The sequence below is a fragment of the Poecilia reticulata genome, linkage group LG21 (genome assembly GCF_000633615.1).
Source record: "Poecilia reticulata strain Guanapo linkage group LG21, Guppy_female_1.0+MT, whole genome shotgun sequence".
Taxonomy (NCBI): domain Eukaryota; kingdom Metazoa; phylum Chordata; class Actinopteri; order Cyprinodontiformes; family Poeciliidae; genus Poecilia; species Poecilia reticulata.
In genome coordinates, this window is record NC_024351.1 from 21,268,592 (window position 1) to 21,290,115 (window position 21,524).

The following is a 21,524-nucleotide window of genomic DNA, read 5'->3' on the forward strand; positions in this document are numbered from 1 at the left end:
CTAAAATTAAAAAATTATTGCATTAAAAAATATATCTGTAATTAATTAAAATTAATGTGTTAAAGTCCTGGATCTAATAAAAACATTATGATAGATGTTGCAGAAGTAGAATAAAATCCAGTGCAATCAATTGACTTCCAAATGTGTGTAATTGAATGTCTATACAGATCCAGCTGTTCTATAACGGCTTCAGAGGTTTGTTACCTTTCCTGCTGCTAAACATGGTGGTGGCAGCATCATACTATGGGAACTGCTTTTCCTTCAGCAGTGGGAGGAAGTTGCTGTAATTAGAATATATTGACTAAATATTAAACGTGTTAAACACTTTCCACATTTCCATTTGTAAAAACGTTTTTTCACATTTAAAACGATGTAAGTAATATTACTTTAGTTAGAGACTTTATAAACAATACCAAAATAAAAAGGCCATTTTTACCAAAGAGTCAGTTTTAATCAATCATACTTTTCTATTTTTTTCATAGAATATTGTATGAAACTCTGCCCCCTAGTGGCCTGGAAGGTGTCTCATTCAACAGTTCCTCAACTTGTGAGTGTTTGTGTTTAAGTGTCTCTGTCTGTCGCTGCAGACAAGTCGGAGGACGACGTGGAGAGGGAGTCCCAGCTGCTGGAGTGCCGCCTGACCCTCACAGAGGAACGCAATGCCGTGCTGGTCCCATCGGCCGGCAGCGGCATCCCAGGAGCGCCGGTAGAGAGGTAGCTGCTCTGTCGCTCACGTGACTTTATTTTAACAACAGAAGGGAATCCCTGCAAAACAAAATCTGGATGTGTTCCTCAGGGTTCCTGTCCCCGGGATGGAAACCCACATTCCTGTTCTGTTCCTGGACCTCAGCGGTAACGTTGTTCTATAAAGTATTTCACATCGATCAAATGAGTGGGACAATAAAACCCACTCATTTCCTGCTGTTCCTCCTTCCAGCTGATGACTTCCAGTCCAGTCTGTCGGCCCCCCTGGCTGGGGGTCTCGACGCTATGCTGAGTGGGGAAGACGAGGACGACTTCTTTGAACTTCAGATTGTTAAAAACTTCGAACCGGAGGTAAAGACACCCCCTCCTCTTTTTTTTTTTTTTTTTTTTTTTTTTTTTAATTTGACATCCTCCCTCCCGTTTCCTACTAACTTGTCCTCCTGACTGGCCCAGGTGAAGGTGGAGGTGTCCTGGGACTCCACCGTCCATGAGTGTCCCCAGCTCAGCCGAGCGGCGTCCCCGGAGCAGAGGGTCTACCTGACGCTGCACGCCGTGGTGCATCTGAGCCACCCGGCCCACATGCAGCTGGTCCTCAGGAAGCGCATATGCGTCAACGTCACGGGGAAACAGGTGGGGGAGCCGACCCGCGACATGCTGGGTAGTCCTGCTTCAGCTGTGAGGTGAATGATGAGAGACGTGTTTGTTATTCCAGGGCTTCGCTCAAAGCTTCCTGAAGAGAATGTCTCAGCGCAGCACCATTCCTGGTTGCGGAGTCACCTTCGAAATAGTCTCCAACATCCCAGGAGTGAGTAACAAAAACTGCAAAGACCCGGTGGAACTAGCTGAAACACACTAACTTTATTGTAGATTGAATAAAACTGAATAGTAATAGTTCAGCTTTTTGCTGCTGATTCACAGAACTCAGGTCTACATAAGATAATAATGATGAGGGAACGGGTACAACATGACCAGAGTTCCTTTAGATCTGACTGAACAAGCCTGTAATAGCGAGGCTGAAACGATTAATTGTGATTAATCGGTTAATGAAATAATCAACTAATTTAGTAATTGATTAATCTTTAACTGGAGCGTGGAGATTAAAAAAAAAGGCCATCAGCTGAAAGAAAAACAACTTTTAAAATATAAGCTCCTATATCTGACTGAAAAGTTACTTGTAGTTTTGTCACAGGAGACCAGAGCAAAAATGCTTGGTCAGATTAAGTGTTTTTGCAGCGCGGTGGTTTAGACAGTAGTGACTGAAAGCTGATGAGGGTCCGGTCCCGGTTCTGTCAGGACATCCACGGTCCGGAGGACAGGGAGATGCTGGCCCGGCTGGCCACCAGCGGTGAGGACGAGGCGTCCGCTGACAGTGAGGCGGCCATAGAGAAGTACCTGCGCAGCGTCCTGGCCGTGGAGAACATCCTGACTCTGGATCGCCTCAGACAGGTCCGGCAGAACCGCTTCAGAAATGATGCTTAGTCTGTGATCTGGAATGCACCAGAACTTCCTCCCTGTGTCTCTCTCTCTCTCTCTGTGTGTGTGTGTGTGTGTGTGTGTGTGTGTGTGTGTGTGTGTGTGTGTGTGTGTGTGTGTGTGTGTGTGTGCGTGCGTGCGTGCGTGCGTGCGTGCGTGCGTGCGTGTGTGACTGTGAGCAGGAGGTCGCCGTGAAGGAACAGCTGGCGGTCAGAGGGAAAGCTGCCAGACGCTGCCTGAGTTCTCCAAACGTAAACCGGGTAAGACGGACCTGATCCACTCTGCCTGTTTACACTGATAGGAACTGTGTTAGCAGAGAAATGTGATGTTTCACCAACAGCCTGACTTTTGTTCTGTTCTGCTTTTCAAAAAACTCCTGACAGACACTAGGAGCTCTATGAAAGAAGATTAGTGCCACTGGGGAAAAAAAACAAACAAATTCTGACTTTAATCTCAATTCTTTTTTTTCTCAGAATTTTGACATTGTTTTCTTAGAATTCTGACTTTTCTGACTGAAAAAAACAGATTTCTAATTCTAAGAAAAATGTCAGAAGTGTTTTGTGTTTTTCAGTGGCCCTAACTCTCCTCAGCTCTGCTCTGTCGTCTCAGTCCAGATCTGCTCACCAACATTAAACATAAACTGACCTTTAGGCTCTTTTACTACCTGTTTCTCTGTAACCTCCTTGTCACTAACTCCTACCGTCCATCACTCTAACCGTCTGACCAGCTGTCAGCCAGCAGTCTGGACCTCTCCTCCTCCACTCAGAGGCTCACTTACTTCAAGGTGAGATTCTCATTTCTACTAACACCATCAGTTATTAAGTTAAAAGTCTGAAAGAAAAGAAAAAAAAAACGTCATATGATCCCAATCAGAAAACATGAGAATATACAGAAAATGACTCTGGCAGATGGGTTGAGACGGGTTGAGACGTGCAGTGAGTGAATGAGTGATGCCAACTCTTAAAGTCACAAACACAAAGATGCAGCAGAAAAATGCTGCAAACTAAAAATGCTGCAATCACAGAAACTGGATGCAAAAATCCACAAACAACCGAACGGTATCAAAAGTTTTACCTTGTGCATGCGTTTATTTTATCTGAGTTGAGTTAAAATGTGAAATTAAAACTCAACACAAAATTAAAAAAAATGTAGCTGATTAGATACTAAACTATTCATGACTTCAGCTTTTTATAATTTTTGGTGTAACTTCAAACTTCATTATTTTCCTGATATTTCATGTGACACTTGAAGGAAAATTGTCACCTTCCTAAAGTAATGTCCAAAGTTGTTATTTTTTTTAACTAAAAGTAATTTTGAAAAACAAAATCACTCCTTCTTTCTTTTTAAAAATGTTTTGGTCAAAACAAGCAAAAAAAACAAACCAACTTTTGTCCTTGACATAGGCCATTATTTTAGGAAGCTGATACAATACTATACTCTGTGTTTGGCTGAGTTCCTGTCACTGGTAAAGAAAAGCAGCAAATGTTGTCTGAAAGTGGTAGCACTCCATTTTATTTCCGGGTATCTGAGTGTAAGAGGCTGACTACAAACGTACATCATACTTTGCATAAAAATAGAATTAAAATCATGGAACTTTTCTTTAATTTCCAGGTTCAGGGGTAATCTATTTACACCCCTGCTGGCTGTCAGAGGCTGTTCTAAGTTCTGGGTAGCTGAACCTTCCTTCTCATGACCTTTGTTTGACCCCCTGCAGGGCTGGGAGAGCCACCAGGACCTCTCAGTGGACCCCCCTCCAACCAGACGCTCTCTGGCCGGCGTCGTGTCCCAGAACCTGAACGCAGAGACGGGTACGTCTGCTAAATGCTTCCTCATCTCAAACCGTTCCGTCTGCAGCTCTAAGGCGTCTCCTCCCGCTTCGCTGCCTCGTGTGTCGGTGGTGACTTCTTTTTTTTTTTTCCCGTAGCTCAGGATCTCAGCTTGGCTCTGCATCAAAAAGCTTATCTCTTTCACTCTCACTCCTCTGTCCCCTCTCACCTCCCTTCTTCTTCTTCTTCTTCTTCTTCTTCTTCTTCTCTCCACGTCTGCTCCTGCGACCTCTCCATCTTCACCCTCAGCGCATTCAGGCTTTGCTGCGTCTTATCTCTCTCCAGTGAAGGCCGTCCCCAAGCTGCTGAAGTCCCTGCTGCCTGCGGGGAGGGAGGAGCGGGAGGCGGCGGCCGGCCCGCAGCAGGTACTCTCCTGGTTCTGAAACGACTCAGTTTATGGCTCAGACCCTACATGTCTCCCCGTCTAATCAACAGCCAGTTTCATTTGTTCGGTTGCTATGGAAACAGTACTTATGTAGATGAGAGCATAATTATTTCAACAAAAATTGTATTGATGCCTCAAAGTCTCTGGAGCCTGAGGTGGATCTGTGCCTATATTAGGGTCGCAACAGACGGTTACTCTGACGATTAATTGGTTACTCTGACGATTAATTGATTCTGACGATTGGATAAAAAATTGCCCCTTTTTGCAGATTTCTCATTTAACTACTTAAGCCTTTTTGTACAATATTAGAAGCACATAAAAAATGCTAATAAATGAATTTTATTTCCTTTCTTTTAAGCACTTTATGGCCCAAAATGCAACAACACAGCATTCTTTTTGTAAAAGGTGATCATTTGTAGAAAGGGGGCAGCTAAAAATATACTTTTAATGTCAACATGTGAAAATCTCAGGCCTTTCTCTTTGACTTTATTAAAGTATAGGGATGATCAGTTAATTTTTTTTTTTAACAAAAGGTTCTTAGTAGAATTTTTATTTTTACAGAATTTGACCCAAGTGAAGCTGAAACTTTACCACCTGGGGAACAAATTTACAGACAAACAAGGGTTTTCATCTGAAATACAAAATGTATCTATTGTTTGCATAGTTTTGGCTTAATTGCTGCTCTGAATATTTAGTTCTTTCAGCAAATCAAATAAATTAGTTGACCACTATTTAAATAATCAATCACATTTAACCCAAATAATCATGTCCTAGATTCTATATAACAAAATAAGAGTCCCGTTGTATTGTAACTTGTTAGCTCAGTTCAGCCTGGATGTAATCAGCACAGAGACTATAACCCCAGTGTTGTGTTGTTGTATTTGGGATCCCAGCTGAGCCTCTGCATGCACACACACACACACACACACACACACACACACACCTCTGAGACAGAAGCCCAGTGTGTAGAGTTGATTATCACCATGTCATCCTATAAACCATCCCACTCCTGTGTCGTTGCAACCTGGGGGTCTCCAGTTCTCTCATGGCAGCCAGACACCTCTTCAGCTGACTGGACTGATTAGCACCTTGAGCCACGATGGGAAGCTATTGATAGAAACGGCAGGCGGTGGCGGCGGCGTTGGGTCGAGGTGAAAACCCGTCAGACCTCGGTGGCTCATCGTTTCAGGCCACTGCTCTAATTAGAAGCTGTTCTGTCACAGAGGCTGACGAAGGTCAACACACCAACAGCTCAGTCACAGAACGACGGCGTCTGATTGGGTCAATGTTTCAGCTTCCTGATCTATGCTGGACACAGGTCATCGCCAGGTTATGACTGGACTGATGGTCTCGGAGGACTTGTTGATCTCAACCTGCCTCCGCCTTGATTAACCAAATATTCCAACCAATCAGGAGGATCCATCAGAGACATTGCAGCCGTCTTCTGCTTGTCCTTCCTGCAGAATTCCAGTCTGTCCTTGATGCCGTCTTCTCATACGTCTCTCTAGTCCAGTAGTCTGTTTGACTGAGGACCAGGGTTCTAACAGCTGCTGCAGTTCACTTTCACACTGCACTGTGTCAAACAAACCAAACTCTTTAATAAACCTGTTCACTGAAGGAAACGATACAAAAACCACTGAAGAAAACACTGAGTGACACTTTCTTCTTCATTCAATTTAAACAAAAATGGAGATTTTAGCAGCTGTAGAATTTTTTTTGTCTTTAGCAAAAGACCACAAATCATTTCTCCCGCTAGCGCCAGACTCTCGAGTTTGTTTTGGTTGTATTTACCCAGAATGCCTTGCGCTATATAGTCTGCTTCCTGCTTTTGGAGCGGTCTCCAGTTCACTTGATGTTTACAGATGCATTTGAACCCATGACAGAGTTCACTTCAACCAAACAGTCAATTACACAGTCACACTTCCCCAAACGAACCAGACATTTAATTCTAGGTAAATGAAATGGAGTTTGATTGAATCGGACTAAAAACGTCACAGGGAGACATTGGAGTAGGGGATAAGACCCTTGCCTATTCTGATCAATGGAAGAGATGGTAGAGACTTCCTTTGAACCTCCTCAAGTTTATAGTTTAAGTATTACTTGAGGTTCTTAGATGCTAATCAGTTGCTCCCTGTTGTTAAAAACACCTTGTTGGCATGGCTACACATACGACATCACTAACAAAAGTACGAGTCAAAGTCCTTCCAGATGCGCAGCATCCAAAACCAGAGGAAATGACTGCCCCAAAAATAATAACAATGAACAAAAGTTTACAAAAATATTAATAAATCAGAGTTAACATAACAGAGCTGCTCCAGCATGCTGCCACCTGGAGCGGCGCTGCTCCAAAACATCAGACCGTCCCGGTGAGCCTGACCCTCTGCGTTGCGTTGCAGGTTTCTCGTCCAGAGTCGCCGATGGGCAGGATCGACGTATTTGACCTGCTGTCTGACGTAAAGGCTGGCCATCGGCTCTGCTCACAAAAAAAAACAAACCTTTTAATCTGAATCAAACTGCTGATGGAGCCTGTGGCGACCAGGGCGGACCGATCCGCCTCACTCTGATTCTTTACCTGTCTGCTGAACTCGCAGTTGGGCCTCTGTGCTGATTTATTATCCTGAAATTACAACCAGATTATATATATATATATAAAAAAAATAATTATGGTTTTATTCTAGGGGGGGAAACAGTTGGAGAGGAAATCAGCAAAGATTTAATCAGTGCACAAATTATAAGAGTTGCATGTAGCATGAATGCTAAAATGAGACGAACACAAACACAATTATCATTAAGACGCAATTATCTCGACTGATTCTCCAGTTTATTGTGATTATCAGTGATTTACGGAGCAAATATTCTAATTGCACTTTGAATATCTTATATCAACATCCCACCTGCTGATCGCTGGAACAAATGAAATATTCAACTCTTTTTTTTTTTTTTTCTGTTAATGTAGGATTGTTATTAGATTGGAGAATATGATGGTGTGTTTGCTCGTCTCTTGGCAGATAATCATTTTTATTTGATGGGTGCCAAAAAAAATAAAAAATGCAGGAGATTTTATGTGGACAGACATGAACATGTTGACGTTGTTTCAGATGCAGAGTCTTCCACGCATCGTGGTTCAGTCGGCCAGCGTCGAAGAGGACATGTGTAAACATCAGCAGCCGGTGAGTCGGCCAGGAAACACTTTCTGGATTCCTACATTCCATAGATGGTTTATGGAAAGCCATATGGTGTCTATTTGACTGTTTCTGTCTAATCAGTAAAACTGAATTTAACAGGACTTTCCCTCGTTTGTGTGTTAGAACATTTATGCTGCCTTACAAAAAGCATCTGCGCTCCTTTGGATTTTGTTTTCACTTGTTGTTGCTCTTAAACGGTTCAGATAAGCTGAGTAAAAAAATAAACGGTTTTCAAATTATGATTTCCATTGTTAGGGGGAAAAGTCATCAAGCGTTGGTGATAATTGGCAGTGAGCTTTGTACAACACTCTGGTGTTTTATGCTTCTATTCTCTGAAGGATTATTTTAATTTAGGCATGTGTGAGGCTCTTCAAGCTTAAAGCTGCAGTATGCAACTTTTATTTATTTATATATTGTATTGTTTGTTTCTTGCCTACATTTGTTAAAACTGCCACCGTCTCTTGACGGTACACTGTGCGACAAATATGTGAAAAAAGTCGAGCTCCTCTGCCTCGTCTTTGTGGACTTACTGCCATCCGCAGAAGCACATTGCTTGGTTAGAAACAACCAATCAGAGCCTGGAGGAGGGTCTTCGTGCTGTCAATCATGCGTGGGGACGTAGCTCACACCTCCCTTCTTGCGCTAGCTCTCCTGCCGTTAATGCTCAGGATAGTTAGGATCTTTTTCTGAAAGTTTTGGCCAGCAGTAAATCTTCCTAATGGTTTTAGTTTTGTTTTGTCAGTCTACAGAATATTTGGTAACACTTTATTTATTGGGGTGGGACTGACACAACACTGTCATCAACATAGCATCTGTCATGAAGATGGAGTCTTCATGAACGTTTACGACTTTTGTCATGAAGTGTCATTCAGTAAATAATGACACTTTTAATGCAACTTATGCAAACCCCTTCAAATAAAGTGATACAGAATATTTTCCTAAAAGCCTTTTGAAATATCAAGAGGTATTTTTGGTGAAGGTGAGACTATTGTTTTTGGACAGCTGTTATTTTCTTCTCTTGTTTTTAAGTCATGGATTCTGACCTTAAACAGAGGAAAGTGAGTCCTGCAGAGCTTTATAGGTTGTTATTCTGTGACTTCTTTGAGTCGTTGATTGGTTCTTGGAGTAATTTTGTTGATTCCTTGGAGAAGACATCAAGGTCAAGACAGAGTTGAACCATCAGCAAAGGATGGGGGAGTGTTAGGCCTCTCTTCTGTGGCTCCCAGGTTAAGTCTTGACCAATAGTTTCCCACACCTTTTATTTATGACCGGTGACAGTTTTGAGTTTTAATGTAACAAAATTTGACAGATGCCTGATTTCCAAATGCACATTACCTGTCCCCAAAACAGGTAATGTCATGAGGTTGTGTTTTCATTCAGGTTCCCGCTGAGAAAATGCCTCCCGTCGATGTCCAAACGGAGGTCCCCAGATCAGTCCCCCTCCCACCTCCAATCATCCCAAAGAGCGACGACATTAGCTCCGGTTCAGCTAGCGACACGTCCAGCGGGTATGTGTTGTCCAACATGTCCGCCTCGAGGCTTTCAGACGTCTACACGCTGAGCTGGGACCTACCCAGTTTGTTATCAGACGAAGTGGAGGAAGATGACGAAGCGAGGGAGCAGTTCTCACCTGAAAAACTGGGTTTAACCAAAGAGACGGCTGCCTCGAGTACTGACCAAACTCGGCCAGAGTCGGATCTTTGTGAACAAGAGACAAATCCATCTCTGTCCATTGATTCAAAGAGTCTGGAAGAAGCTGCTGCAAGTACAGAAGCACAATCAGAAAACCAGGCTGAACACAACCAAGTTCCAACTGCTGATACTACTGAACTAGAGCAATCAAACGGTTCAGAGAATCACATTGATTCGCTGGGAGAACGACACGACGAACAGGAAGAATCGCAACTAACGGATCCTTCTGAATGTTCTCCAACAAAGCATCCAGACATCGCTGCTACAAGTGAGGATAACCACGATCCGTTACTTATGAGTAAAACCCAAGCAGATGAAAATTTGGTAGAATCTATCGCTACGCAGCACCAGGAACAAGACCAGGCAGCTGCTGACGGTGCTCAAGATCCAGCTGCAGATGTAACCCAGACTCCTGCTGCTCAACCAATGGAAGACTCTAACCCTAAAGATTCACCCCAACAAGGATTACCGCCTGAACCTTCCGGTACAAACAGCACCCTCACCCAACCCTCAACCACAGTCAAAGGCAGTCTGAAACCACTTTCCGAGTCTTCCAGCAAAGCTGCTACTGGTGCCACCCAACCCTCCAAGTCCAGTTCATTGGCAGTCAACCCCTTCAAGATACAGAAAGTCAAGTCTTCAGACCTCAAGTCTTTCCAGCAGATTGTGGGCGAAGAAGGCGGTAAACCGGCACAGATGGGGCGGGGAGGCAGCCTCGGGGCGGGACTCAACCTCTCGGTGCCGGCAGAGAGCCTCGAAAGCATCTCTGACTTAGAGGAGGGAGACGAAGTCGTTTCGGACGTTCTTCCCGACTGGATGAAGGAAGGGGAGTTTGTGTCTGTGGGGACCAATAAGAGTGGGACGGTGCGGTACGTTGGGCCCACAGATTTTGCCGAGGGAACCTGGGTCGGAGTTGAACTGGAGCTCCCGGCAGGTGAGAAACGCGACTCTTGTTACCGTTCAGGTTTTCCTCATCATCCCTTACGGATCTCTGTTGGTCCGTCTGCAGGAAAGAACGACGGCTCTGTGGGTGGGAAGCACTACTTCCACTGTAACCCGGGCTACGGAGTGCTTGTGAGGCCTGACAGGGTTACCCGTGGGGGTGCCAAACGCCGGCGCCAGCAGCAAAAGCGTCGTAGTGCCAACCTGTCCGGGTCCAGCCCAAACTTGGCGGCTCTTACCGCTCTGGCGAAAGGTGAAACTGGATCGGCCGGCCGCAGCAGAGGGGAGAACCGTAAATCGTGGAACACTTGAAATGTGGCCAGTGGTCTGGAAGTTTAATCTAGGATTCAGTATCTGGCCCTTCATTGTGAGAGCTGCTGTGTGAACGGCTGGTATTACTTCACTGACAAATACATAAATATTGAATGTTTTAAACAGAGATTTGCAGAAAAGTATTTATTTTAGAGACACTGAAAACCTCAGAAGCACATTCTGCATGTTGTGCAGCAGCCTTCGAAAGCCTACATGAGTCATGGCTTAGCTGTTTAGAAGCTTCATATAAAAATGGTTTTCTGCGTTAAGTACTGAACATGAGGAAAACTGTACAACTTCTCTGAATTTTTAATACTGTGGAATGAGCTCACTAGATGACACTAATTCCAACTTGAATGCATTGTTTTTTTTACATATTCACTTTTCTTGTCTTTTAACATTATGCTGTTTGTGGATGATATTTGTGTATTTGGAGCATGTGAGTGGACTACTGTGCCTTAACTACTGCTAAACACGAGTGCCTTGATCATGTCCAACCAAAATGTGTCCTGCTGGAAGTGTTGATCATTGAGATCGATCTGGTTCTTGAATGAATGTTTCTACTTTTACACAAACTTGCACTCTGATAATTATAGTAATAATTTCTACTTAAATGGGTCGTCTTCCTGCCATGCATGTGTATTTTAGGGATTTTTTTTGTGTGTGAAAATACTTGGAGCGGAAAAATTAAGAGTAATTTCTGATTCATAACTTTTTTTATATATATTATAGATATATAAAATATATCTTTAAATATATATATTATATATTGTATAAATATATATAAATTATATATATATCATGTATACACACACATTTGCATTTAGGCAGATCAATTTGACTGCTTTGGATGCTTATTTATTTGAAAATAAAGATATATTGGTTATTTGTTTCTCTTCGGACTGGATGAAAGACAAGATGGGTAACGTCATTGATATAGCTTTATTCTCTTGTACATTATATATATATATATATATAATATAGATATCATACTAAAATAAACAAGTTAAAAAATGGACAAAGAAACTGTACAAAAAATGTTTATATACTACATCTTAATTACAGAACAGTCTACTGTCCAAAAAAGGCACTAAATTCTGAAATGGGCAATACAGTAATTTTGAACTTAACTATATTTGTGATTGATACGACAGCATTCAGTCCTCTGTTCCTAAGTGATAGTGGGATGAACCGGGTGGCATTTCACTTGAAGACATTGACCGACACGTAGCCACACCGTAAGAGGACGCCTCCGTTCTGGTAAGCGTCCACCACACACACGCGCGCACGCACACACACACACACACACACACTCTCACAAACCAGTAATTTGACAGATCATGGCATGTCAAAGTTCAAGGCAGACATCTGAATATGAGTTATTGAGAGAAAAATCTCTGAACGCACTCTGCAGTATTCCTCCCTTCATTAACCTCAACCGATCTGGTTAGTGTGTAGACACTGACATCCATCACAGCTGGAATACTATGTGTGACGTGTTAATGCTACACCAGCCCTACCGTGTGTATAACTGTATTGTAGTACACTGGTGGAGGTTACAGTTCAAGCTTACTCATCAATACTTTTCATAAGGTGCATCTTTGTTGGCCTTTTCATGAAACTGTTGCTCAGTCGGACAATGGAGGACAGCTAAATGCTAAAACGATAATAGAAAAATAAGTTTGGTAAAATGAAAGAGCATTAATTTAACTATAAAGCACATTTCATTTCAAAGCATGTCATTCGTCTTTGTACATTACCATTAAAAAAATTAGCATAAATACATACTTTTTTTTTTTTACCACTTCCTTTAAAAACCTGTTTTGTTTTTTAGCTTCTTACAAGCGGAAGCTGTTGATTAGCTTTTCTAAAGCAGAACCCAGCATGGGGAGTTATGAGCATGAGGTGTATTTCAAAAAAAAAAAAAAAGTTACACTTTTAGTGTTGTAACATGTAACCTGGTTCATCAAACATCAAATCATTTTAGATATTAAGAATCACAAGAAATGTTTTCCTGCCATGAGGTTTTTTTCAGTTCTGTTTTTTCAGTTCTCCAAAACCATTGGACAGTCTTGCATGTGGTCTAAAAATTTTATTCACTTTTTTTTTTTTGGTAAAAAGTATTGGCATGACTCTGCTTAACATGAAGGTAGAATGGTAGCATAAAGGCGGGGAAACGCACAGCTAGCCTGACTTTGTCCAAAAATATCTCCTCACTTTGCATCTTGAATTGTGAGCTCAAGGCAAACCGACATAAGCATCTGCATAGCCTCTCCGGATCCTATAGGGGGCCCCCAAGAGCAGTTAAAGTTTGACAAAGTTGACATTTTTTTCCCCATACAGAAAATATTAGCTGTATATCTTCATACAAAAATGAACATGATTTTTACATCAAAGATATCCAAAGCAGAATAGACTAACAGGAAAGACTGAGTTTTTAAATCTTTTGAGTTAACATGTTTGATCTAGCCTAGCATAGCGTAGCCTCACCTTTCAAGATCTCCAACTGTATTCTGCTGAATTCAGTGTTTGTGTAAAAACTAGAGGAGTGACATCAACCACTCTTACAAAAGTTAAGTTTAAAACCTGTAATTGTCAACCCCTGCTAGCTACCTCAGCAGATAGCCTAACTAATGACCCAGCTAATGTTAGGGTGTTAGACTTGTGTAAATCTAATGATTTACATCTTCTTCTTGGTCAGTATTAAAGTCTGAGAACAAGATGAATACAAAAACAATGTGTGAATATTAGCTTAGCAGCGCTTACCAAGTGGTTTTTGTTTAGAGCCCATTACAGGGCTCTAAATGGTTGAATCTGCTGCTTCAACTATTTCAATACTGGATCAAATACCACCATGAAGACATTTTGTGTTTTCTTTAGCGCTGCAACTCATGGGAAACGGTGGATGCCACCACAGCCCCTACATGTCTGAGGCTACCTAAGCAATTACAAGTTTTCAATGAGCCATGGCTGACTAACTTGGATGAGAAGCTGGAAAGTTCCAATGATGCATTAAAGTCTAATGTAATCCTACAAATGGAGCCACTGACACCAGTTTGATTCTATGGGAGGATTTTGAATGGGTGCGCCATTTAAAACGTGCTCAATTTTCCTTAAAAAAAAAAAAAAAAAAGTACTCTGAACAAAAATATAAACGTCCCACGTCAAAGAATGTTGCCATGTGGAGTTAAAAACTGTAAATGAGCATTATCTGACATTTTCTTGCACAAAAGTAATATTTTCTCTCAATTTGTGTATATTTTTTTATTCCAACTTGCCGAGTTGGTTTTTTTTTTTTTTACCCAGTGCATGGGTGGGACATATCCAATGGGTAAATATAGGGAAAACTTGAGGTTCAACTCAAAAGGAGAGAGCCGGCAACCAACACGACTAGGATAAGGGAGCCATGAGGGCTACATTGGCTTAACTTACCCGATTACTGGGTTCAGTTTTACATACAATCCGTTGTTATGCTGTATTCCAGTTACGTCAGACATAACAGAGTCGGTTTTAACATCAGACCCGAGTTTAAAAAAAAAATTTGGAATTTCAACATGGCGATGCCACAGACTACAGTATATTTTTACAAACGTTTTAAGCTTTACTTTCCATAAGCAAAACACTGCTTTTCATTTGTTCAGGTTGTAGTCACAGGCACCACGTGTAGCACTGATTTTACACACACCCTTACTTGTGTGTCTTGGAAAATAAACAGAGAGTGGCCGTATTTAAATTCAAAGTCAACCTTATAAGTCATAACTTTGGGTAGTTGGAGTTGCTCCTAGTTTCCCAGTAGAAAATCTGACTTCAGAGGGAGGTGCCGTTTTTTTTCTTTTTTTTTTTTCTTCCCCAACCAGGAAGTAGGAATTTACCAACTCCATTTGAACCCCAAGATGGAGCTGTGGTGCAGTGAACGATGGAGGCTAAACCGTACTGTAGAGACTCAAACCATCAATCATGGGAACTTTTGCACCACTTCCTGTCCTTTGGACAACCCAATCATTTATCAACACTAAGAGCAATTTCTGGACAATGTCAGGCTAGCGGTTTTCCCTGACTTCTTGCCACAATATAATGCATCTAAAGTAGAGACGAAGCTAGGTTCATCTCCAGCCAGGGTTTTGGAGAACTTTCATTTAGGACAAGAAGAAACCAAGACACCTGAAGTGACTGATTCCCTTCAATGTTTCCCTTTGAGGTTATTTATAGGTGAAATAGAAAAAAAAAAAAAAACAGACGTTTGTAGAGTTCTTTGATATTTATCTCCAGTGTGAATTCAGTCTAATTTAATATCTGCTGTATAAAAAAACAAACAAAAACAAAGCACATAGCTTACATTATTATCATTATAAAGAAGTAGGCAGCGTCACAGAAGTAGTAAATAGCTTAGGGGTATAATATAAGTGCCTGCCAATACCTACCAGTCCAGACACAGGCCTGCTGTAGTGTGGAGCCTACCGCAGCTGGAGAGGCTTCACTGAACACTGAGGAGGAATCGACACCAAAGGAGTTAGAGGTCGCTTTGGGTTCACTCAGCACAGAGCCACTTCCTTTGGCATGGATGACATGGAAAACAAAGCAACTGTTCCCTTACTGGACATCTAAGGGAGGTTGATTCATCCTCAACGACTCTGAGGGGAGTTTAACATAAGAGATTACAAATAAAAACCCTGCTGCAGCTGCTGTTGGGTAGAAACTTGAACTGTGCAGATTTTGTTTGTGCACTTTGGAACGGTGGGATATGAAGAACCAGCTGAGGGGAGGTAAGGCTACTTCTTAACAGACATCTTGCAAAGTTGGTTAGGCGTCAATCGAATGTAGCAGCGCAACTGCGAGAGAAAGGAAAGCAGAACCTCGGTAAGAGACTGACCGGACCCGCGCCGAGGGTCAAACGATCCCAGCCGATCGCCTTGCGGCCGGAGAGGAAGAGGAGGAAGCGCTCTTCATCAGCGGACGGCTCCTCTTCTAATGCTCTGCACTGAGAAGAGGTGAATCTGAGGGTGTAGGTAGTATGTCATGAGGTGAGGGTGACTGAGAACCTTTAGAAGTCCGCTATATATACACAGTGCGTCGTTTTTTTTTTTTTCTCTGAGGTTGAGGTGAGAGACTGAGGATCGGCTCAGACAACCAGGCTGCTGAGGGAAGGAAGAGGAGAGAAAAACTGAAGAAGAAGAAGAAGAAGAGGTATCCTGTTTTGGGAAGGGAGAGGAGTTCCTGGGAGACCCGGTCCCAGAGAGGAGCCACCGTTAGGCGGGAGGTTCACAACTGGCTGCTGCTTCTTCTGTCACAAAGCCTACAGTAGCAATGTCTGCCAGCTGGGTCGGTATAGTGAGTAGAATAGGGTGAGGAGGGGGGAGGAGTGTTGGGGGTAATCACTGTTTTACATGGAAGTTCTGGGAGGAGCGGAGACAATTTTACTAAGATTATTTTGGTCTTTTTTTTTTTCCTCTTTTTGTCTTTTTAAACGCTCCCCGTCGTCCCCCGTCTCGACTGGGCTTTGTTCTCTCGCTCCGTCCCGGTTCCTGAGCGCTTCATTCATCCTCCAGGGACTCGGTCTTGATGTCGCTGGGCACGCCTCCGGTTCTGGACAGCGCCAAGATGGTGTGGTTGACGGCAGCCATCTCCACGGCCAGAGAGATGGGGTCCTGATGCTCGTTGTGAGCCGCGCTGTCGTCCTAACGGGAAAATCAAGACAGGATGTCTGATGATCAACTCTTCATGAGCTGCTGAGAACCTGAGTCAATCCTTCATCAGCCTTTCAGCTCACGTCTCTACAGTTTGTCACATAATAATGCATCTTTTTGGAATTTAAGGAGATGGAACACAAATCAGAGCATATTTCTGAGGTAGAAGGAAAATATACATTATGTATTAAATGTTTTTCTTCTAAATAATTTGAAAAGTGTAGCTTAAGGTATTTTCATCTAGAAACTGAAAAATTCACCCCATGTCTCAAACTCAGTCAGTAGAACTGCTGGGTTTATTCCCATAATCCACTTGTGTGTGTTATAATATAAACTATTCAAGCTCATTTTATTATTAATTCCATTTTTTTTCTTTTTACATTTTGTCATTAATTTGTTTTATTTATGAACATTTCCAACTTTAAGAAGCAGAAATTCACCTTTATCTATTTTTCATACATTAAACAGAGGGAGGGGAAAAAAATCATAATTTTATGAAATCCAACTTTTATTGAACAGTTTAGGGCTGTAATGATAAATTAAAAGTGACAACGCTCCTCAGTGTCACTTTGGTGGACTTTTCCCAAATTTATTTGGGACAGGGTTATGCTTTCTCATAGGAGGTCTAGTCAAAGCTTAAATAAGCAAACAGGAAGGTTTTTTTCCTTTTCCAAACAGTCTTCAAAACTCAAACTGCATTCTGTTACAACCCTGATGTAGATTAGACCATTTTATTCCAAATTTTACCTTAAAATCCCTGTATTTTATGTACATTTCTCTTTGAGCCAATCAGGTTTCAGCATTGCCTCCCTCACCCCATCATGCTCTTGTCATGAGGACATCAGTGAATGTAGCCCTTACTACATTCTTCTCCCAGTTACCTGTGTAGGTGAGGTGGGCTCCAGGCGGTAAAGGCCAAACGGTCGGCTGAGAGGTCTCTTGTCGAAGTAGGGCAGGTCGCAGGCCTGAGACGGGGGAACAGACAGAGACGGCTCACTGCCTTACTTCTGCTTCCATTTGTTCCAACAACAGGAAGGCTTGTTAATGAGGGCAATGCATCAGACTGAAGCAAGTGTGCCTTTTCTATATTTAGTGAGAGCTGACTACAGAGTTTCACGAGGTAAGCAGCAGTTGAAACGCAGCAGCTCGTCTTTTTATGTTCGAGTTTTATGCCAAGCACACAGGCTGCTGCTTAGTTCTGTGCGTGTTTGTGTGTGTGTGCGTGTGTGTGTGTGTGTGTGTATGCCACTACCTGCTCTGCAAAGTCATTCCCATCGATGTCGTCGCTGTTGGAGTGTCCACCCGGACTCTGAACGTCTATCCCATGACTCTCTAGGATTGTTGCTTCTTGGAGGAAGAGGATGGATTATCAGTTTTACGGTGAACATTCAGTTCATCAGATATTAAATGTGACGTTCGTTAGAACACAAAGTGCTCTGCCAGCATGTGGCGCCCTCGTTACCAATATTAGCTCGTCTCTTGATCTCCTTGCGCCGGTTAGCGAACCAGTTGTAGACTTTCAGGGAGGTCACCCTCTCCAGATCAGACAGCTTCTTCCCTATGGAGAAAACACACCAAGCAGTCTTGCTTTAACACGCCTCTTAATTAATGGGAATATTTTTCAGAATGTTTAGATTCACAGAAACGTCGCTGGCGGCATTTGAGATTCCTTCAGTCGTGATGTCTGACGCACTGAAGTCTGAAAACAAAACTCTGCAGCATATTTTACGCCCGTTACCTCTGTGTGACCCACAGAGACGGATACATTCCTTGGCACTACAGGCAGAGACAGACGTTCACACAGTGTTCAAATCAAACCAGTTACAGCTGAAACATTGAGAAATAATCTCCAATTGATGCCTGTTAAGTCGCCAACTCTGAACAATCCCCTTAGAAACAAGAAAAGGAAGTAAAGCATTTTAAGTTGAACTTCACTTCAAATAGAACATAGTTTCTAGATGTTTATGATTTACAATCTTTTAGCCACTTTTTAAGACCATTATGAATAGAGTTTAGAATCAAATGTAAAAATGTGACAAATATAAACAAAAATGCAAATAACATTCACTGGTTGGCAACAGAAGTGAGCCAAAGGTGAAAACGAACGTCGTCCAGCCAACGTTGTCTGCTCCTATCCATGATGGATGTAAAAAAGAAAAGCTAGTAAGCTAGCTAGCAAGGGTACATTAGCACCTAGTTACTGCTAGCTGCTGCTGCCTCAAGTAACAGAATGCAGAGAAGACGTTTGTATGCGACTCAAATGTTGATGCAACAGTAAAGTCCTGTGAGAAAACAGAAAAAAACGGATATACAAGATTAAATAGTCCAGATATGACAAAACTTGTGATTAAAGTATTTAAGGGCAAATAATTTTTACTTCTGAATGAATTTAAGACTTTTAAGGATGTGAAGACATGCCCTGTTTTCAGTCAATTGCTAACCTTTAAAATGAAAAGAAATAGGAAAGTGTTAGCATAACTATGCAGGTTAAGATAAGTTTAATTGCGTCTAAATCAGACAGGACAAACGTTGCCACCAAGGCTGAACTGGAGCACAACCAAAAGAAGAATACAAATTATTTAAAATAAAAGTTGATTAATTCTTCAGTGAGGATTTGTTAGTGTAGCTCACCTGGTTTCTGAATAACAGCATTGCAGGCGTTGGCTATCTCCTCTCTTTTGGCTTCATCTGGGTACTGGTTGTCATTGAAGTAGCTGGAAACAATAATCACACCGATTCATTTAATTTCACAACAAAGGACAATATCAACAATATTGTTGGGCTGATGTTTGATTTTGTAGACACTGGAAGTCATTTCATTGTCCAGACTGCCTTTTACTCCTGGAGGAAATAACCGCGGCGTTATGAAGCCGTCTCCTCCACCCTTACCTCTCCATCACAGCCAGGCACTCCTTCCTCCAGGTGAAGCGGCTTCCCCGGCGCAGCCGGAAGGTTCCGGGGGCGGTGGCGAGGGGCGGCGGGGTTTGCCTCCACTCCATCTCCTCCAGAGGCAGCGGCGCTGGCCTCATGTTCAGAGTGGCACCTGGAGCAGCAGCAGGAGAACCGGCGATGGGTTACAACGGAACGCGCTGCACAGAGAGCGAAGCCGCTCGTCTGGGTGCAGGTGTGTTCGTGGTCAGGAGACGCAAACTGAAATACAGTGGTTTGGGTCACCAGAGCGGTAAACGGGGAGCACATGTTCTCCCACGGGAAAGAACCAGAACTGCAGAGCCACTAGTAGAAACAGTGCATTGCTCTATCAGTATTTCCATAATGTCTCCTTTTATTCCTTAGCAAGGAATAAAAGAGGATCAACAGGGTCAATACACTACCAGCGCCTCCAAGTGGTCAATAATAGAATGGTAAAATTATTCAAGTTGGTATTCTCTGCCGCTGGAGCTTCCTCAAGCATTCAGCATGTGGAAGTGAGTCAGACTTAATCAATGCAGACAAAACACCTGCATGGCATAGCATGAGATTAAAATACGCAAGAAGCTGCGTTTCCATTGAACATAAAATTATGCAATTTGAAATTATAAAAATAAATGAACATTGAAATACCAATTTTGAAAAAAAAGTGACTTCTTTTTATTATAAGATTTTGCGCTAGGATGAGGTGTCTTTTCCAGCCGTATCAAACTTCGTGTATTTCACAAAACCGCAATGGAAACACTGTTTTCACGTCACACTGCTTTGCATACCTCCTTGGATTATGTAAACATGCACAGCTGACTCCAGAACTGGTCATTTTGAAGTGCTGAATATGGAGCTCTTATGTAAAAATTGCCACATGTAGCCGCTCCCAAGTATTTTTGGTTCCATTAAATATTTCTAGATGATTTTGTATAGTTTATCCTAAACTGCTGCCATCATGGTGTCCCCTCATGTTCTCATTGGCACTCGTTTTTGTAAATATTTTGATCTTGACATGTATGGGCTGTTTTTTCTAAAACTGTAAAACGTGTTCACGTGTGTGTGCTAACATTTAAGACGCCTCATCTTGTCGAGGTGAGATCAGCGTTCATCTCTGCATTGCCGACTCCTCCAGCTCATCTTATTACACACTGTAATGAGAAACTGCATCCGCTCCGGAGACTAAGCTTTCCACGCTAATGCTTCCAAAGAAAAGCCTGGAAGGAACTATTGAGAAGAGCTCCACTTCCACCATGACGTCACATTTCCTCGTCTAAAGATCTGAAAATCTGCCCCGGGGTTTGTTTGAACCCTCCGTGTTACCTGGCGTGGTTTTCTCCAGGATGTACCAGCGGTAGAAAGCCCTCTTCTTCTGCTCGCTCAGGTCGGAGCCGTGCTGCAGCAGCCAATGGGAGATCCTGCTCTGGCTGATGCCTGGAAAGCAAAAAGGCAGCCGCGTGTCCAATCACAGCGCCGGAACAACACGCGGATAATTAGAAAGCAGAGACCCAAGAGGCACAGAGGAGCAGATGAGTGAGGGTGAAGTGTTTTTCTCCTGTCTTGGCTTTGATTTCACCTCCTCCTCCAATCACAGCTGGCAATCAAAGAAATGCACCTCGACGTCTTCAGTAATTTACAAACAATGCCTCTTATTTAGCTTTTCACGTCTGATTCTGCTCTCGGTTTAATTATACATGAACGCCGTATGAGCCACAGATGGGAGTTTTAGATAAGGCTTTAGAGTAATGCATGATGGATGAGAGCATTTTCCTCCAGGCAAAGTTAAAGAATACATTTTTTTCCCCTTTGGTTGATAACATCTTTGTTCATTACTGCAACTCAAATCCTGACATGCAACAATCTGATGGTTAAAGGGCAACTAGGTGGTCTTAACCAACCCAGGGCACCATGTGGGGTCTGCATGCGTTCTACAGTTAGAAACATTTTATTTCTATTTTTAGGTGTTAAAATAAAAAAAAAAAAATAAGGATTCAGGTTTAGAGTGCAGATGGATGGAAAGTCACGTTTTATACTTTTGTGAACTATTGGGACAATACAGAAGTGATGAGGGAAGATTATTTAGATTTAGTTTTATTATCCAGGTTCTCTCCTCTTCAGTTTAAGGCAACATTTACAGTCCAAAGTTCCAGAAACAAACAATCTGCTTAAACAACTTTGCATTTTGGATAAATAACTACCAAATAAAATTTGCCAACTTTTTTTTTCTCCAAAGAACCAACATTTTATTTCTATTTTAGGTGTTAAAATAAAAAGAACAAAATCTAACTTTTTAACAAATATGGGTGCAAAATTAAGTAAAAGATATTTGCTTTTTAGTTTTTTTTAAACTAATTAAAACAATTACTGGAACTGTTGTTGAAGAAAATAATTATTCTACAAATATATA

At 42.2% G+C, this 21,524-nt stretch overlaps 2 protein-coding genes across 7 annotated transcripts in view; one reads left to right on the forward strand and one right to left on the reverse strand.

The window, feature by feature from the left end:
• Positions 1 to 13,653, forward strand: part of LOC103457764 (kinesin-like protein KIF13B) — a 38,418-nt gene extending 24,765 nt beyond the window's left edge. The window contains exons 30-42 of one of the 4 annotated variants that reach the window (XM_008398149.2): positions 588 to 714; positions 797 to 852; positions 938 to 1,056; positions 1,159 to 1,335; positions 1,418 to 1,510; positions 1,999 to 2,151; positions 2,361 to 2,438; positions 2,906 to 2,962; positions 3,893 to 3,986; positions 4,254 to 4,369; positions 7,488 to 7,559; positions 8,955 to 10,200; positions 10,276 to 13,653. In XM_008398149.2, coding sequence (XP_008396371.2) covers positions 588 to 714; positions 797 to 852; positions 938 to 1,056; positions 1,159 to 1,335; positions 1,418 to 1,510; positions 1,999 to 2,151; positions 2,361 to 2,438; positions 2,906 to 2,962; positions 3,893 to 3,986; positions 4,254 to 4,369; positions 7,488 to 7,559; positions 8,955 to 10,200; positions 10,276 to 10,520 — 2,633 coding nt within the window. In that variant the 3' untranslated portion in view covers positions 10,521 to 13,653. The remainder of the gene's footprint in view (positions 1 to 587; positions 715 to 796; positions 853 to 937; positions 1,057 to 1,158; positions 1,336 to 1,417; positions 1,511 to 1,998; positions 2,152 to 2,360; positions 2,439 to 2,905; positions 2,963 to 3,892; positions 3,987 to 4,253; positions 4,370 to 7,487; positions 7,560 to 8,954; positions 10,201 to 10,275) is intronic. The other 3 variants (XM_017302264.1, XM_017302265.1, XM_017302266.1) reach the window with 3 other exon arrangements.
• The window catches only part of hmbox1b (homeobox containing 1 b), a 21,214-nt gene continuing 11,234 nt past the window's right edge, over positions 11,545 to 21,524 (reverse strand). For 2 of the 3 annotated variants that reach the window (XM_008398151.2, XM_008398150.2), the window contains exons 4-10: positions 20,441 to 20,551; positions 19,094 to 19,247; positions 18,836 to 18,918; positions 17,667 to 17,762; positions 17,457 to 17,551; positions 17,086 to 17,169; positions 11,545 to 16,195 (exon numbers count right to left, since the gene is read on the reverse strand). In XM_008398151.2, coding sequence (XP_008396373.1) covers positions 16,052 to 16,195; positions 17,086 to 17,169; positions 17,457 to 17,551; positions 17,667 to 17,762; positions 18,836 to 18,918; positions 19,094 to 19,247; positions 20,441 to 20,551 — 767 coding nt within the window. In that variant the 3' untranslated portion in view covers positions 11,545 to 16,051. The remainder of the gene's footprint in view (positions 16,196 to 17,085; positions 17,170 to 17,456; positions 17,552 to 17,666; positions 17,763 to 18,835; positions 18,919 to 19,093; positions 19,248 to 20,440; positions 20,552 to 21,524) is intronic. The other variant, XM_017302268.1, reaches the window with a different exon arrangement.